General features: G+C 47.5%; 1 protein-coding gene across 5 annotated transcripts in view; it reads right to left on the bottom strand.

Annotated features, from left to right (window-relative positions):
* Positions 1–18,027, bottom strand: part of CAMTA1 (calmodulin binding transcription activator 1) — a 955,716-nt gene that overhangs the window by 613,697 nt on the left and 323,992 nt on the right. For all 5 annotated transcript variants that reach the window (XM_037828625.1, XM_037828627.1, XM_037828624.1 and 2 more), the window contains one exon: positions 5,107–5,174. In XM_037828625.1, coding sequence (XP_037684553.1) covers positions 5,107–5,174 — 68 coding nt within the window. The remainder of the gene's footprint in view (positions 1–5,106; positions 5,175–18,027) is intronic.

Here is an 18,027-nt window from a genome sequence, read left to right on the forward strand (position 1 = left end):
GAAACTCAGTGTCACTTTTCATCTCCTTTCCTTTCTGACCCCCTCCTACTACCTGGCTGTTTTATCACTTATTGACCAAGAAGCATTAAGCGTTCATTATAGGAAAATTCTATTACTAGACCTTTAGTGGTCCCGCGTTACGGTGCTATCTATATAAATCTAATTAATTAATTAGATAATTAATAGCATTTGCCAGCCTACTTCTAGCTGGTGTAAACAGGATTCCTGGGATGGAAGTGCTTTCAATGCGATCTTGCAGGCCCTCCACTCCCAGGGAAGGTTGCACATTTCCCAGAGGAAGAGAAATAAATTATTGCAATTGCTAATAATCCCAAATGGTGCAGCCTGCCTGCCTGTAATCTGCTTGTCTCTGCTCTCTGCTCTCGCCCTGTGGTAAATACGGTAAAAGGGGCCTGCCCCAGCAGGGGGAAAGTCACTGATGTCCCGCACTGCCTAGGACAGGGCCGAGGGTTGGGCAGGGAGGAGGGGGGTCTGCGAGGCCATGCCCTCCAACAAAGGGACGCTTTGGGATCTACTTGCCTGGCTGCTGGGTCTCTCAGTTAAACCCCACATCTGCTATAGGCCATGGTAGAATGGCCTAAGAGCTAAGGCAATGGGCTTTGTCGTAAGACAATGCTGGGTTCAAACCCCAGAGCTAACACTCCCTCGCTGTGGAACCCTGCATGGAGGGGCCCGCCTGCATGGTGTTGCCTTGCAGAACTGTGGTAAGGATTCAGAAGCACAGAGCCTGGCCCGCGGCAAGCACTCAAGAGCACAAGGTCAGGTCTCCGCCCCTGGGGCAGACCTGCAAGGAAAAATACAGCAGGGTAAACCCAGGGCGCCTCCTCCAGGCAGCACTCCATCCCACGTTCTGTCTCAGTCTCACTCGGTTCACAGCTGTTTGTCGAGGGCCAATTATGTGTCCAGCACTGTTCTGGGTTCTGGGAACCTGCAGTGAACCAAACAGGCTAAAAATCAATCTCATAGTAATCCTCATAGTAATTACACTTGGGGGTGGGGACAGAAAATGAATAAATAAGTTAAATAAATAAATAGGTGAAGTGTGCATTACATTGGGTGGTGAGAAGCGTCCTGGAAAAACAGAAAACAGGAAACGGGGAAGGGGGCTGTCTGGAGGGAGGGCTGCAGGCTTCCACTGTGTGGGAGAAAGTGGCATCTGCAAAAAGGCTGGAAGGAGGAAAGAAGAGAAACTTCCAGGCAGAGGGAAGCTCCTAACCCCAAGATTCTAAACTCGCCTGGTAGGGATGGGGCACGTGGAACTCCCCAGAGTCTCCAAATGGTATTATTATAGTGCTGAGCACACAGCAAGCGCCAAATAAAGACTTCTTGCAGGGTGAGTTTTCATACTGCCGTTTCTGTCAAGTTCCCATTGCAGATGAGACAATTCAGGCAATCTGAACATCAGCATTCAGCCCTGTTGGGGTACTGCTGCTGCCCCCCACCGGAGATCCCTGACCCCCGACCCCGGGAGCCGCCTCGTTGCACACTTCATTGTTAAGCAGGTGGGCCGGGCTCCGGGTGCCTTCTGTGTAATTAGGGCAACCCCTGAGCAAGGCCTCTATTTATAACCCCTGGCCTCTGCAAGCCCCGGAGAGGAGCACAGGGCCCCTCGCCGGCTCCTATACCAACATCTATATGTGGACGGATTACAACAATTAATTTAATAGGGATCATTCCACACAAACAATGTATCGTTTTATTAGGAAACTCTATAAATGTCAGTGGTGCAATTCATTTTTATTAATTTTCCAAAATGAAATTAGCAGTGGCAGCGGCAGCAGCAAACAGAAGCTGCATTGCCTTCTCAGTCAGCAGCCTATCGGTGTCATTAATTCCTTAATACCAGGAGGCCGGTTTGCAGGAACTCAGCAGTTAACTGCGCCAATTAATTTCCATCCTAGAGATGGGGGGTGGAAGGGGGCAGGAGGATCTAAACTCAGCTCAACAACTAATTTAGGAAGGTCCTTGAACAGTCGCAGCAACTTTTCCTCCTCCGGGGACAAGAAGCTGCCAACTGGAAACATGGGAGTGAGATTCTAACACCAACAGGAAACATCCTGTCTTCACCCTCTGCCTTTAGGAAAGAAATTCTTCCCTTCAGAGCGTGGAAAATTCTGGCAGGTGCAGCGCCGCCGGGGGACTGTCCCTTGCAGACAGAGGAGGTGTGATGCCCTTCAACCTCCATCCCAGGCATGAGGCAGACCCTCACTGCATGCAAAGCAGGGTCACGGATAGCATGTCATTTGATCCCAACAAGGACCCACTGGGGGCAGGATGGACGCCAGCTCTACTGTAGGCACGAAGAAGGGAGTGGAGACTTTTAAAGGACATAGGGTGACGTGCTCAAGGTCACGAAGCTATTCCGTGACATGCCAGGCTCACATCTGAATTTGTCGATGTTTTGTCTAAACCTCCGCCCCTTCTCCTCTGCCAGGCCTCAGGATGAGAAGTCTCCAGGCTCATTTACACTCCAAAAAGTCCAGCCAGCCAGGCAGGACCATGAGTGACACTCAGGGCTCAGCGGAAACCCGCCTTCCTAGAGCTGGAACGCGAGGCACAATGCCCACCCCGAGTTGGCACCTGCGTTTCCGGAGTCAGGTGTCTGCTCTGGGACGTGGTGGAGCGGCTCTCACTCGGCCTAAAGAGAAGCTGTTTTCCTTCCAGGTCAGTTCAAGGGGCGTCTCAGCAGGGAGGGAGGTCACGTAAAGGGGCGGGAGGCTGCTGGAGAGCGAGCCCCAGAGGGAGTCAGGCAAAGGCAGACAGGCAGACGCCAGACAAACCTCCCTCTGCCCTCAGAAACCAGGGCAGTGGAACGGGCCCCACATGGGGACTTGTCAGAAACAACTTCTCGGGCCTCAGCCTCGAGGGGCCCGGGCACCTGCACTCCCGCAGCCTCCTGGTGACGCAGCCCCGGCCCAGCTGGAGAACCACAGCCCTGCAAGAAGATGCCTCGGGAGGAAGGGGGAGGTGGTGACGGGAGCACAGCATGGTGAACATACTTAACAGCGCCAAATTTTACGTTTGAATGTATTTAAAAGGGAAAATTTTAGGTTATATTTATGTTACCAGAATAAAAATTTTTAAAAAACACTATAGGATGGTACAACACAAACAGTGACCCTTACTGTAAACCAATGGCCTGTAGTTAATAGTACAATTACAAAAATGTTCTTTCATCAATTGTAACAAATGTACTACACTAATGCAAGGTGTTGATAATAGGGTGGTGTGTGGGAGCTCTATATTTTATGAATGGTTTTTCTGTAAGCCTACAACTTCTCTAAAAAAAAATTTAATATTTGCTAAAATAAAATAAAAAAGGAAAGAAAAGAGAAAGAAGTGTGCAAGGCTCTCCACAGTTGGTAGGTAATAAAGCTATACTTCCCAAATGGTAGACAGGATCAACATTCACCTAATATCCCCTCTCGCCCCCAGACCCCCATCCCTGCTCTATGGAAGAATATCCTTCTCAGCCCGTTCACGTTGGATTTGGCCATGGGACTTTCTTTGGCCAATGGAATGTGAGCAGGTGTGAAACATGATGCCACATCCCAGCAGGCATTTTAATTGCACCTGCATGGACTGCCTTGGGCTTTTCAGCCCCTGCCCTTCTCCATGGGTCTAGATGTCCCAGACAGTGACAGCTCCTTCAGCCTGGATCCTACAATGAAAAGGCACATGGCATAGTCCCGAGCCCAACCCAAAGCCACAGCCAACCTGCCATGAGCAGGAACTAAAAGTTGACTGTGATAAGTCACTAGGTTTGGGGGTTGTTTCTTACACAGCATTATCACAGCCAACGCTGACTGATACAAACCATTTGGTTTTATAGCAAAAGAACTCATGGCCTCAGAAGGCTGAAGGGTTGAGGACATCCTGCCCAGGGAGCCTTCTCCAGGTCTCAGGTGCAAAGGTGAAAGAATCAGTGCCAACATACAGCCACACCTGGATGTTTCCAAAAACTGAGATCTCTGTTTTCCTGGGGGGAAGTGGTAGGTAACGGAATCTCAGTAACTAGTCCCCATTTCCTCAATATTCTCTGACCAAAGTGGAAAATTTTGCCCTCATCAAAAAGATGCTAACCAGTAAAATTCTAACCCTAATGAAGTGATATTTTAAAATACCTTCTAGAATGAGTAAACACTCTCGAGGACAAGACCCTCTTTCCTCCATGGCTCGGAAAGGACAAACAAGCAAAGCTGATGGGCAAGGCGGCAGAGAACACCCCTCACCCCTTTCTCTGGTCCCACCTAACAAGTAGACGAGGCATCTGCCTCGTGAAGTCAAACCCACAGCACGATTCTCCAGGAAGTCGCATTCCGACTAACACCCTCTAAGCTAACAAACACCTGGCCCTGTCAACGCTAATAGGAAAGTTGTGGCAATTGGAAGAGAGAGGCCATGCATTTCCAAAGCTCCGGAACGTAATATACCAAAAATAAAAGCTTAAACTTAGGTGGAAAGAAGATCCTGCCTTTAAAATACACTCTAAATCCCAACCTCACTATTCTTAACAACATAATATCAACTGCTCTGGCAGAACACAGGTCAGCTACACATTAGCCAATTTCCTCTATTCCCAAGCGATGGAAGAAGTTAAATGTTTGTGGCAGTTAGCAGGTTCAAGGACATTTACTGCATAATACGCTGAAAGCTTATCCAGCATTTCTGATTTGGGGGATCTTCTTACCACCAGTCGAGCATAACTTGACCTTCGATTTGTAAGACACATGGAGATAAAGGTGGGCAGTTAAGCTAGTTTCCGTTTTCTTAAAAACAGGTTTCCAGGGAACCCTGGTGGCAGGTGGGCACTTTTCCAAGACAAACATCCCACCTCCCAAGCTCTCAAGCACCTGGCTGAAGGATTCAGTGTTAAGCCCTCAGGTTAAACGTGCGCTGCTTTTAATCCATCCGATTGCATTCACCACCATGGTCTTGGACAATTAATGAGACCCCGATGTCACGAGCTGTCAAGCGCAACACGGCATTTGCAACTCGGCCCATCGATTGACCGGCCAAATCAAGTAATCAATGAAAATCAATCGACTCTACACATTCGAAAAATTGCAAGATCTGGGACATTACCTTGTCTTAGGGGATGTTGTTAGCCATTCTTCATGTTTCTCAAATGTTATTAAATAAGCTGCAATTTCCTGAAACAGAAGAATAAAAAGATAATAGTAACAATTAGCTCACATTGGATCCTGAGAGGCAAGAAAGTGTTTGTAGTTTCCCAGCTGCTTCCCTCCTTTGCAAGGCTGGAACTCCATCTCTGCTGGAAAAACACTCCACTCACACTCTGTTTCTAGTTTGATTTTTTTTTACGTTCTTTCCATTCAACCTGCCTTACCGTAATAATCAAAGCTTTGGGTTTCAAAAGCTGAGTCTGTGGCAAGGACAAAAATATTTCTCTGTGGGAGGAAAACATCAGACACATTTCAGTTTCTAAATGCCATTAATTTGGAGAAGGGAAAAAACACTTGCCAACAACAGGTGTCTGCTATGCAAGGTGATGCTTGGAAGTTTGGTCTGTCTTCTTCTGAAGCTGGACTAATCTCTCATCACTGTCAAAGAGAAGTCCTATTCTCTCAGCTTGATTTCCAGCCCCCAGAGATAAATCACACAAAGATACAAGGAAAGATATAGCTATATTCCAGGGAGAGAAAGAGAGAGAGAGAGAGAGAGAGGAAAGAGGAGAGAGAGAAATAAGATCACCTTTCGCACTACCGATAACTTAATCTGTTGCACGGCATTTCCCAAGAAAGAAGAGCCATGTCAGCAGTTTCAGGCAAAAATGGAGAAAATATGGGCACTTGAAGGTGAATTAAATATTTATAAACACTACAACATCACTGCAGATAGAATTACTGATTTATTAATAATTTCCATAAAAAAGCCAGTGGGCAACATCAATATAAGTCATTGCTGCAGGTCTGAGGCATGATATGGCCCATTACTTCCAGCTCGAAACGGATCTGCTAATGTGCAATTGGAGGGATTGTGGGTTAAATTAACACTGGGCTGGTACACATGTCACCTGATCCTGGTGATGATGTGGCATGGAGCAGTTGCCTTAGACTATCGGGAAATGCAGGGAAGAGGGCTCCATCTCCACGTCTCCACCCCACCTGCAGCCAGGGCTCCTAGAGGGCTCTTTATAATGGACTGTCCAGCTGCCCCGGGCCCGCAGCCTTCCTCTGCCGTCAGCCACTTCTGGGCTCGGACCTGGTGGAGCTGACACCTGGGGCCAGATGCTAAACTTGACCCTGACGAAAAGGAAGAGGCTTCCATCCAAACCAGGTGAGCAACAGGTTAAAGTAGAAAATACCCACCCAGGCCAGGCAGTAGGAAGGCCTCAAAGAACAGGGGGCAGATGAAGTTCCCACAAAACCACGGCAACTGGCCACTACCACGAGACAGCCAGTGACCGGCAACCTAGAACCCCAGCTCCCTCAGTCCAGAAGCTTGGCCCCTCCACCAAGAACCCAGGGAGCAGGCATCCATAGCAAAACTAGAGTCGCCTTGTTGCCAGGTTTCTATCATTGATCCCAGCCAAAAAAATTGTAAAATGAGAAGGTGATCAATCACATTGTTCTCTCTCATCCCTCAGCCTTCTCACACTCCATTTCCTCTCCTTGGAAAACTCTTTTCCTAGGGTCTCAAGTTGGATATCATTTCCTTTGGCTATCCCTCTCTAACAATTCATGTCAGAGTTAGTTGCCCATCCCATGTGCTCCTAGGCCCCCTGTGCCTTCCTCCAGCAGGTAGGACTTATTGCCCTGCGTGCTAATGGCTCGTTTGCTTGGACAACGTCCCCGCTTAGCCACGAGCACCTCAAGGGCAAGGAACACGTCAGCACTGATGTATCCCCAGAACTGCACATAGGAAGCACCTGATAAATGTTGGTGGGTGGGTGGATGGGTACACGGGAGGGAGGAAGGGAGGCAGGGAGAGGGGTATTGCAGAGTAAACAGCCACACGTAAGTCTGCGTGTGTGTGTGTCTGTGTGTTCTGTGTGTGTACAAGCTCTATGTGTTTATTACTAAAGATAATGGAAGCAAGAGCTTAAAATCAGCAAAATGCAGCAGCTCCTGGATAAACCTTTTCCATTTTGTTAGTTAGCTCCAAGTCACAGAAGGAAGGCTCTAAAGTACTAAGGTTAAGAAAATATGTACTGGAAGCAAACAGATCTGGGTTTGGCCACCCGCTCTGCCACTTGTTAGCTCTCAATTCTTGGGCACAACACCTACTCTGTCTAGGGCTTACTGTCCCATGACACTGGGATGATACCACCTCATGGGACAGTCACAAGGAATCATAATTCTTAATACGGAGGCTGGTATATAGTAAGACACAAAATCATCGCTGCCATTATTATCATTATAAGGTCTCCATGGTGTGAGCCCCTGTCTGGAAACCCCTGATGAGATACCAAACAGGTCTGGGGGGGGCAGACTTCATCTACCCTCGGGGGTGAGTGGGGTCCCGAGCCACTCATTACGTGCGCCAGCTGATCGGCCCGAACTTCAGGAGGCTTTGTGCGGGGGAATAGGTTGAGCCGACTGGACCTCCCCACCTCCATGCCCTTGTTCAGGATCAGGCTGAGAGATAAGTGACCCCTACCAGCCCGGGAGGTCGGGGGAAGCAGTGTGTCCCAGCCACCCCTAGATGTATCATTCTGTTCCAAAGGAGCCCTTCATGAGCACTGTGCCAGTTTGAATATATTGTGTCCCCCAAACGCCATTATCTTTGATGTAATCTTTTGTGGGCAGATGTTACCAGTTTTGATTAGATTTCTTTGAGTGTTTCTTTGGAGATGCACCCCACCCAACTGTAGGTGATAACTCTGATGAGATAATTACCATGGAGGCGTGGCCCTGCCCATTTAGGGTGGGCCTTGATCAGGGGAACCATGCAAATGAGCTGATGGGCAGAGGGAACTCAGTGCAGCTGTGAGTGATGTTTTGAAGAGGAGCTACAGCCAAGAGGGACACTTGGAAGAAAGCACAGGAGCTGCAGATGAGAGACAGTTTGAAGACAGCTGTTGAAAGCAGACTCTTGCTCCAGAGAAGCTGAGAGAGCCATTTTGAAACCAGCACTTTGGAGCAGACACCAGCCATGTACCTTCCCAGCTAACAGAGGTTTTCCGGACACCATTTGCCATCCTCCAGTGAAGGTGCCCGATTGTTGATGTGTTACCTTGGACACTTTATGGCCTTAAGACTGTAACTGTATAGCCAAATAAACCTCCTTTTTATAAAAGCCAATCCATCTCTGGTGTTTTGCATTCTGGCAGCATTAGCAAACTAGAACAAGCACCCTTCACCCAATGCTCACTCCAACCTGGCAGGGCCCCTACTGCCACTGCCCTTCAGAGAGGAAGACAAAAGACATGACAGGTTGAAGCCTGTGCTGGGTTTGATGTATTATGTCCCCCAAAACTCCATGTTCTTCAATGCAATCTTATGAGGGCAGATGTATTAGTGTTGATTAGATTGGAATCCTTTGATTGAGTGTTTCCATGAAGATGTGACTCAATCAACTGTGAGTGAAACGTTTCATTGGATAATTTCCCTGGAGGTGTTACCCCGTCCATTCAGGGTGGGTGTTAACTGGATCACTGGAGTTCTCAGACAGAAGGACCTCAGAGCAACTGAGAGTGACATTTTGGAGAGCAGCTGCAGCTAAAAGAGACATTTTGGAGAACAGCATTTTGAAACGCAACCTGGGGGCAAAGGAAGAAGACACCAGCCACGTGCCTTCCCAGCTCAAAGAGATTTTCCGATGCTATTAGCCATCCTTCAGTGAAGGTCCCCTATTGTTGATGCCTCACTTTGGACACTTTATGGCCTTAAGACTGTAACTTTGTAACCAAATAAACCCCCTTTAAAAAAGCCAATCCCTTTCTGGTATTTTGCATGATGGCAGCTTTACCAAACTGGAACAGGGCCCTCCAGGCACCCCGCCCCGGACCACTTGTTGCACTCAGCATTTACTCTGCGAGCATTTGTTGGGCGCCTGCTATGTGCTCGTCAGTGAACAGCATGATGCCTGCCCTTATAGAGTTCCCAGCCAAGTGGGGGGTATAGACCAGCCAAGGTACCGGGGCAGCCCAAGTGTCGTCACAGCACTAACTGTCCGGTCAACTCTGGAGCCAGCCCCAGAGGGTCATGAGGTCTAATGAGCTGCCGCGCCGGCAGGCAGAGGCTTCTAGGACATCAGGCTGATTCATGAACCACCTGTGCACCCAACCACACCCTCCTGCAACCCCAAGGGTAAATTCAGCTCCTCCTCAATGACACCTCCCAAGCACAGCCCCCTGGGTGGAGCTCCATCCCCCTTAAGGGCGAGCTGGGCCTTCCTGAGCACGAGAACCTAGATGTCTAGATCCAGTCTTCTCCTGCTTTGGTCACACTTGGGTTAACTGGGCCCCAGAGCTCCTACCACCTGGGGACTGTCACCAAGCCGCCTGGTTCCCCAGCTGGCCTGGGTCTGCTGGATCACCTGTGCAGCCCCAGACCCATGCTGCCCAGTCCACCCAGCCCATGTGGCCCAGGTGTGGCTCCACCTCATCACCAGCTGGGCAGACTCTGGGCCAGATCCTGCCTTCCCAAACTATGGAACTAACTGGCACGATGGATATACACAAGCCAAAGAACCACCTGGAATATTAGGTGCTCAGTGATGTGAACACAGTAAGGGAGAGCCAGCTGGGCTGAGCAGAGGCACCTCTTGTGGGTGAAGAGGGTCGTCTTCCTCATCATAGCAGCTAACATTTGAGGAGTGCTGACTAAGGCCAGGTGCTGCTGCTCCAGGACTTCATCTCACTTAATCTTCATAACAAACGATGATGTAGGAACCATGCCCATTTTACAGGAGGGGAAAGTGAGGCATGGAGCAGGTAAGTGATCTGCCCAAGGTCACTCGGTATTGTAGAGCCAGAAGCCAAGCCCATGTGGAATGGTTCCAGAGAGAAATGGAGGTCTGGAGAAGGGAAAGGCCTTGCCAAAGGCGGCCTGTTTGGGAGTGATTGCTGCCTTGCCATCCCAAGCCTGGCACAGACGATCACAGCGTGCTCAAGCACGGAGAGAGTGAGACATCTCAGCGGGTGTGGCCCTGGGACAAAGAAAAGCCGGCCCCTCCCCGCCCATGCAGATAGAGACCTGGAACCCACAAGGCCACACGTACACGCCCTCCCACCCTCTGCAGCACCCTAGCTCCCTTAGCGTCCCTCTCACCCTGGATCCTAAATGCTGCATCAATGCTAGAAGGACTTGACTGTCAGGATGAAGGAACTCACTAAAGGTGCCAAAGCAAAGACTGTCCAGCTTGCAGATTCTAAATGTTTCATTTGTCCTTTGGATGTTCAAGTAGAAAAACTATCGCCAAGGTAGACTGTCTGCATGTGGCAGGGGCTCGGGAGACAAACTGGAGGAGAGTGCCAGAGATCACTCTGCAGCTTGCCTGGCCTCCGACAGGAAGGCACTGACCAGCCTCTTAAGATGGGCATCGGAGCCTCGTCCCACCCTGTGCTGTGTGCCCCGGGGCCAACAGCAGGAGGGTCACTCTCCAGCCACTCCCAGTTGGGGCTGGGCCTCTGCCCCCAGGCCAGGGGGCTTGGACTGGGGACTGCACACAGCACATCTCAGGGGGGAGCCAGCTGGGGTCCAGCCAGGTCAGGGGTCACCCACAGAAGGTGCCCCACTGGGATGGCAGGGAGAATGCAGAGCATGTGTAGCCCCTTCCCACATTGGCACAGGCACCCCGACTCTGCCCACACAACCTGTCAGGCCTTGTTCATAGCGCACTTCCCCAGGTGAATTCGTGCTTCCGGAACCTTCTCAGCCGTGCTCTCTGTTGAGTGTGTGCTTCCCCTTTCCTGGCCTTGCAGTGTCGAGGTAGGGCCTGATTCTTGCCCTCTGATCACTGCAGAGCCCAGGACGGTGGCTTCGGTCTGAGGCCAACTGCTGCCATAGGGAGTGTTGAATGAAACGAGGCAAAGTTCCCTCCAAAAGGATGCAAACAGAAAGGGCCCCACTCCTGAGCCTCGCCCTGCTGCAGGGGTGGGGGCAGCGCGAGGTGCCGCAGGTCCGTGGAGACGCCCCTCACTAAGAAAGGCAGCACCCCACAAAGCCGACCCACAAACACTACCACCGTCCAATGGAAAGGTAACAAGAGCCTGAACGCGCGCCGTGCCTGTCATTTTAAATCTTCCAGCAGCCACTTACAAAAAGAAATAAAAAGAAACAGGAAAAATGAATTTTAATAACATATTTTAGTTAATAATATATTTTGGATTTTAACCCAATAGATCCAAAATAGTATCCTTTCCCTAATTTAAAAAAATTGGTAACAAGGTATTTTATATTCTTTGTAATGAGGTATTTATATGTTTTCAAACTCTGGTGTGTATTTTCCACTCGCCGCCCATCGTGGTTTGGATCTGCTGTGTTTCAAGCGCCCACTCACACTCGAGGCTGCTCCAGACAGCGCAGCTCCAGACACAGCTGTCGCCCGAACCCACCAACATCCACACGCCTTCTTGAGCCGAAGGCCACCGCGTGCCCTCCTTGCCCCACAGGGGCTTGACTTGGAGCCCCAGGTGTGCCAAGAAAAGCGACCACCTGCAAATGCTTCCCTGGGCATCAGGCTCCACCGTCCCCGGCTCTGGTGCTTCTGTTTAGGGTGGGATATGGGATCCTAGAGAGGCTGACCCCTGGGCTCCTCGGCCCGAGCTCTGTCACCCCCTTCTCTCTCCAGGAGTCAGAATTTCCTTCCACCCCACTGAAGCATCCTGTCCAGAGAAATCAGCTCCGCTCCAACAATTTCCCGCAGCGGCCCACGGAGAAAGGGCAGGATCCCCCGCAGTCTTCAATCTGACGTCGCTTGCACAGCCCATCCCCAGGCTCTCTCCCAAAGGTGATGTCCATGCCAGGGAGAGGACAAGGTCAGCCGAGGCACATGCACTGTTTGCTCTAATGAGCTTTTATATATGTGTGTGTGTATATGTATATATAGATGTATATATGTATATGTGTGTATATATACGTATATGTATATATACTGTTCTTTATCCTCCTGAGTCCAAGTAATAAAAATATCAGTAGTCTACACAATCTCAGATATGTTGTACACACAAGTGGATCTTTCAACCAGGGATATTTTTTAAAAGTTTGGTTTCTTTAATGAGAGTTCTGCCCAAGGGTTTTATCTGTAAGGGACCAAAGCTAAGGGTGGGGGGTGGGGGGAAATGTTCTCCCAGCGGCTGGCCCCAGCATCTGCTGGAGTCACAAAATGCAATTATATTACTCCCAAATGAGAAGTAAAAATATCTTGTTTCCAACACTCTTGGTTTTAAGACTCCTACTTAGTATCCTCTGGGTGTTTCCGTGGTGCCAGTTCTCGGTGTTACGTACTTTATTACGGATGTGTGAGTGTCACATTAATGACTTCTACCCAACATGTTTACAGCGGAAACAAATTCTCCCAGGAGCCACCACTCACTGCACTTTTTAAAGCAGACTGGCCTTAACTGAAAGGTAAATAAGTAAATAATCCTTCCATGTCTTCCCCAATGGCCCCTCACCTGCCCTGTCCCCAGCACTCCGTACAGAAGGCAGGTGGGTCTCCCCGAGGACAGTTATCCCAACCCTGGGCCCAAGAGAGCAACTCCCACATCTAAACAAACCTTCCTGTCCCTGTCACCGAGGTACTTCCCAAGCACCCAGTGGGCTGAGCCAAGACCCCACCCCAAGGTGTTCTGGGTTCACCCCAGTCCTGCTCTCAACATGGCCTGCTCTTAAGTGGTAAGCAGCTATCAGATAGAACAATAGTTTATATATCTTTTACTTGCATAGGTGTGGCATAGCTCTACTCTGACAATTTGAGAGTGTGGCAGCAAAAACCCAGGGAGCCAAGGGTGTCTGGAGGACTGCACAAAATGGGAGATAGTCATACAGGATAAATTCCAAATAGCCTGCACTTCTGAGATAGAGCCTAGCCCAGCTGGCTGTCTATTTAGACATGGTAAAAGAGTTCTCGTGGCCATCAAAGTGTCAAGCAGAGAAGAAACGGTGAGCAATCATGAAAATATTCAGAGACAGATTCAGCAAAGAGGCAATGCAGTCATCCTTTCATTCATTGGTTCAATCATCCAATAAATTATTGAGCACCTCCTGTATCCCAGGCACCATGAATGACACCAAGACACATAAGAAATTGCCCTAATCCTCAACTACAGCTGGGAAGACAGGCCTGCAGGATCCAGGGCTACCGTGCCACCTGCAAAACAGAGGGTGAGTGATAAATTAGCAGCATGAACAATGCGTTATGAGATCAGAGGAGAAAATCAGGGGGGCTTCACCAATGAACTAACATTTAAACCGGGTCTTGAAGTAGGAGTAGGAGTTTGCCAGGTGGCCAAGATAATAGTAAAGGCATTAGGAGAAGGAAATGGCACATGCAAAAGCAGGAAAGTGGGAGGAACAAACGTGTTTCAGGGAATGTGGAGTAATGTGAAGCGGTAGAGCCCACAGGGCGTGGGAGAGGACGTGAAGCTGCAAGTGTACAGAGGCATCAAGCTGGAGGAACTCAAATGCCAGGCAACTGGAATTTTATCCAGAAGAGTCGGGGAGGCACGGAGGGCTTTTTAGCAAAGGGGAGACACAAAAAGGTCCGTGCTTTTGATCGTCGGTGGCAGGATGGAGGAGAGCAGGGGTGCTGACTGAAGTCCAGGGCAGACACTATCAGATCCTGAGCTACAACAGTAGGAATGGGAAAATGGAAGAAAACTGAATTTTTCAAAAGTAAAATCAGTGGGTCTTGAAAACCAGTTGGCGGGAGAAAATGGAGCAGTTGTCGATGAAGACACTTCTGAAACAGAAGCCACGCCTGCCAGCCCCGGGTCTCCATCTACCTGGAGATGAGCTTCCTCACAGAATTTTGTCCACTTGGATTATTTGCCAACATTTGAACACTGGGAGATGAGGATTTCCAGCTTGTCTTGGAAAATGAGGAGGTCTGGCAACCCTGGGCCCACATCCCCACTGAGCACCGTCCAGTTGGAGCTGGGTGGCAGCTGCCGCTCAGGATGGGCAGGGGGCTCTCCCTATAGCCCAGTCCCCGCCTGGCTGCTTTCCCCCATGGCAGTACCTGCTGGGACCCAGTAGGCATTTGACTTTGGTGCCCCAAGTCTGATGTTTCTGGAAACTGGGGGGAATCCAAGACTGATATAAGTTACCCAGAAAGAAATGAGTTTCAAATTTTAGAAAGAGAGAGAAGTCAGCAAACAGTTGTTGCCCCTTCCTGCAAGGACATTTGCCCGAGACTGCCCGGACTCCTGCTTCAGTATTGGGCCAGCTGTCAGAGCATTACCTCAGCTCCACCTCGCCCTGCCTGTCCTGCACCCTGGGGCTGAGGCTGGGCCCTGCAGACACGTCTCCGGAGACGCTTGGCAGAATGGCAAGCTCGGTCAACAGGGAGCAGGGAGGTGACCCAGCAAAGCTATCGAGGCAAGAAGACACATCCCTTCTGGTTCCTGTCCTCTATCTTTATCACTGTCCTGTTATTCAGAGGAGCCCAGGGGCTGCACGGATGGGCTCCAGTGGCCGGCTGCCTCCGAGGCAACAGCGGGCAGCTTCCAGAGGCCGGCTCTGCCCGTTCACACCCTCTGGAACAGCCGCTCCTGTCACAGACCAGCTCTGGCCCTCCAGCCCCCTCCAGCAGCCCCTTCCACAGACCAACCCCACCCACGGCCTCCGACAGCCCCTGGGCTCCGGTGCCGGCCACGACCTCCCCGAAGGGGTCTGGACCTCAGCCGAGGAGGGGCCTCCCCAGTGCTGGGTTGGTTTGTTGTCCCTCTTCCTCAGCCTAGAGGCAGGAGCTGCTCTTTTTCACCTGATACTTCTAGAACCCTTAGAACCCTCTTTTAGCCCTATTAGCAGTTAACCACCTTCTACTAGTTAGCAGCTCCTTAAATTAAATTGTTTCTGTTCAGATAACCATTGTTGTTTCTACCTCCTGACTAGACCCTGAGGAAACTTACAGCCTCACTGAAGTGTCATCCCGGAACACACACTCAAAATAACGGGGAATGGAAAAAACCTAAAGGAGAAGCAGCATGTATTTTGGGAAACGATCCAAATTACCCCAGTAAGGACTCGACAGCAAGTTTCCTAGACGCCGGCTGCAGAGTAGTTTGAAAGTCATCAGAGGAATCTGCAGCCTGCACTACTTTGTGAGAAAAGCTGAAACTGCCTGGTTTGGGAGATGGCTGTCTCCTCTTCGTGAAAAGCATTTCTTCCAGAACAGGAAAAAAAAAAGTTACTTGTCCCCCTTTGGCTGTATGATTTCGGGAAGTCACTCGACAGCTCTGTGCCTCAGTTTCCTCACCTGAAATATGGGCTGACACGATTGCAATAAATGAGGTAATACATGTCGATCCTTGACACACAGTAGATCACTGGGTTAAAACTTCTTTTTCTAATCAGCTTCATTGACATATAATTTACATACAATGAAATGAACCATTTCATAGACACAATTCAATGAGTGTTAACAAATACGCTATGTACCTATCATCACATTCAAGATCTAAAACATTTGCCGCAGAACAAAAAGTTCCTTCATGCCCCTTTTCAGTCAATGCCTCCCATCCCCAGCCTCAAGAAACTACTGATCCTCTTTCTGGCATTAGGGATTTTGTTTATTCAAGCATGCTTGATAAATAAAATCATACAGTATGTCCTTTTTTGTACCTGACTTCTTCCCTTCGCATAAATGTTTTTATCTTGATCTGTGTTGTGGTGCATATCAGTCACCGTTCCTTTTTATTGTGAAATATTATTCCATTGTCTGGATATGCCATAATCTGTTTATCTGTCCAATTGTTGATGAACATTTGAGTTGTTTCCAGTTTTTTAACTGTTATAAATAAAACTATTATGAACATTCATTTATAAGTTGTTGTATGAATAAATGTTTTCTTTTCCCTTTAGTAAAAACCCAGGCGTGGAATTGCTTGGTTGTACGGTAAGTATATGTTTAAAATTCTATGGAGCTGCCAAACTTTTTTCCAAAGCGGTTGCACCATTTTACATTCCCATCAGACCACATATTTGTCAGCACTCGGCACTGTCAGGTTTTTATAATTTTAGCCATTTCAGTGGGTGTGTAGAGTTATCTCTTTGTAGTTTTAATTTTATTATCCCTTAATTACCAATGATTAACATAAATGAGCTTATCTACCATTTATATATATCTTCTTTTGTGAAGTCTGTTCAAATTTAGGCCCAAGTTTTAATTGGGCAGTTTATCTTATTATTATTAATTGTAATAGTTATTTATATTTTTTGGATAGAAGTCTTTCATCAGATTTATGAGTTATGAATATTTTCTTCAAGTCTCTGGCTTATTTTTTCATTTTATAAAAGGTACATTTCAAAAGGCAGAAGTTTTTAATTTTGATTAAGTCCAATTTATCATTTTTTTCTTTTTCTGTCCAATCTAATAAATCTCTGTCTACTCCAAGACCTCAAAGATTTTCTCATATTTTTTTTCTGAGAAATGTTATGTTTATGTCTATGATCCTTCTCAAATTAATGTTCATGGAGGCTGTGAAATAAGTGGAGCTTCGTTTTTCTCCCATGTATATTCAGTTGTTCCAGAATGAATTGTGTAAAAACTATTACTTCCCCCATTGAATTATTAGGGATATTTATCAAAAATCAATTGACAATAATATGTAGACCTATCCATGAACTCTATATCCTCTTCCACTAGTTTATATGTCTATGCTTATGGCAAGAACTACATTGTACTGATTCCTATAGCTTTATCACAAATCTTGAGGTCAGGCAATGTAAGTTTCCCCAACTTTGTTCCTCTTTTTCAAAATACTTTCAGTTATTCTAGTTCCTTTACATTTTCATGAATTTTGGAAACAGCTTGTTGATTTCTAAAAGGTCCCACTAGGATTTTGACTGTGCCTGTATTGCACTGGTAGATAAATTGGAGAAGAACTTGATCTTATCAGTATCGCGTCTTCCACTCCATGACCACAGTGTACCTTTCCATGGATTTAGGTTGTCTTCAGTTTTCTCAGCGGCAGTGTTTTGCAGTTATCAATATACAAATCTTTCACATAAATATGTGAAATATGTCAAATTTATCTGTAAGTGTTTAATGGTTTTGGTTCTATTGTAAATGATATTTTTTATTTCATTTAATTGTTTATTGCTAGCTAATAGAGATGCAAATGTTTTTTGTATATTGTCCTCGTAGACATTTGAACATTCCTTAGGATTTTCTACATGGATGAACATGGTGTCAGCTAGTAAATGTAGTTTTACTTTTTCCTTCTGAAGTTGAATGCCTTTTATTTCTCATTTCTTTTTCTTACCTTATTACTCCATCAAGGACCCACAGTACAATAATTATTAGAAGTGATGAGAGTGAACATCTTGCCTTATTACCAATCTTAGCGAGTAAAACCTTAATTCTTTCACTGTTAAGAATGATATTACCATAGGTTATTACATACGCCCTTTATCAGGTTGGGGAAGTCACCTTCTAGTCCTGGTTTGCCACGCGTTCTTAACATAATGGGTGTGGAATTCTATCTAATGATTGTTCTTTGTCTGCTAAGATGATCACATGGATTCCTGCTATCTCCTGCTGATATGGTGAATTACATGGATTGATTTTCAAATGTTAAACCAACCTTGCATTCCTGGGATGAACCCCACTTGGTTTTCATGTATTGTCCTTTTTAATACATTGCTGCCTTTGATCTGTTAAGGATTTTTTCATGTATGTTCTGTGATTTTCTTGTAATGTCTTTAACTGCCTTTGCTATCATATTTATGCTGACCTCATTATTTTCTGAAAGATTTTTTATAGAATTGACATTATTTCTTCCTTAAACATTTGAAATAATTCACCAACGAAGCCATATGGAATGGAAATTTTCTTTGTGGAAAATTTTTGACTTATAGATGACATTTCTGC

The sequence above is a fragment of the Choloepus didactylus genome, chromosome 2, assembly GCF_015220235.1.
Source record: "Choloepus didactylus isolate mChoDid1 chromosome 2, mChoDid1.pri, whole genome shotgun sequence".
Lineage (NCBI taxonomy): Eukaryota > Metazoa > Chordata > Mammalia > Pilosa > Megalonychidae > Choloepus > Choloepus didactylus.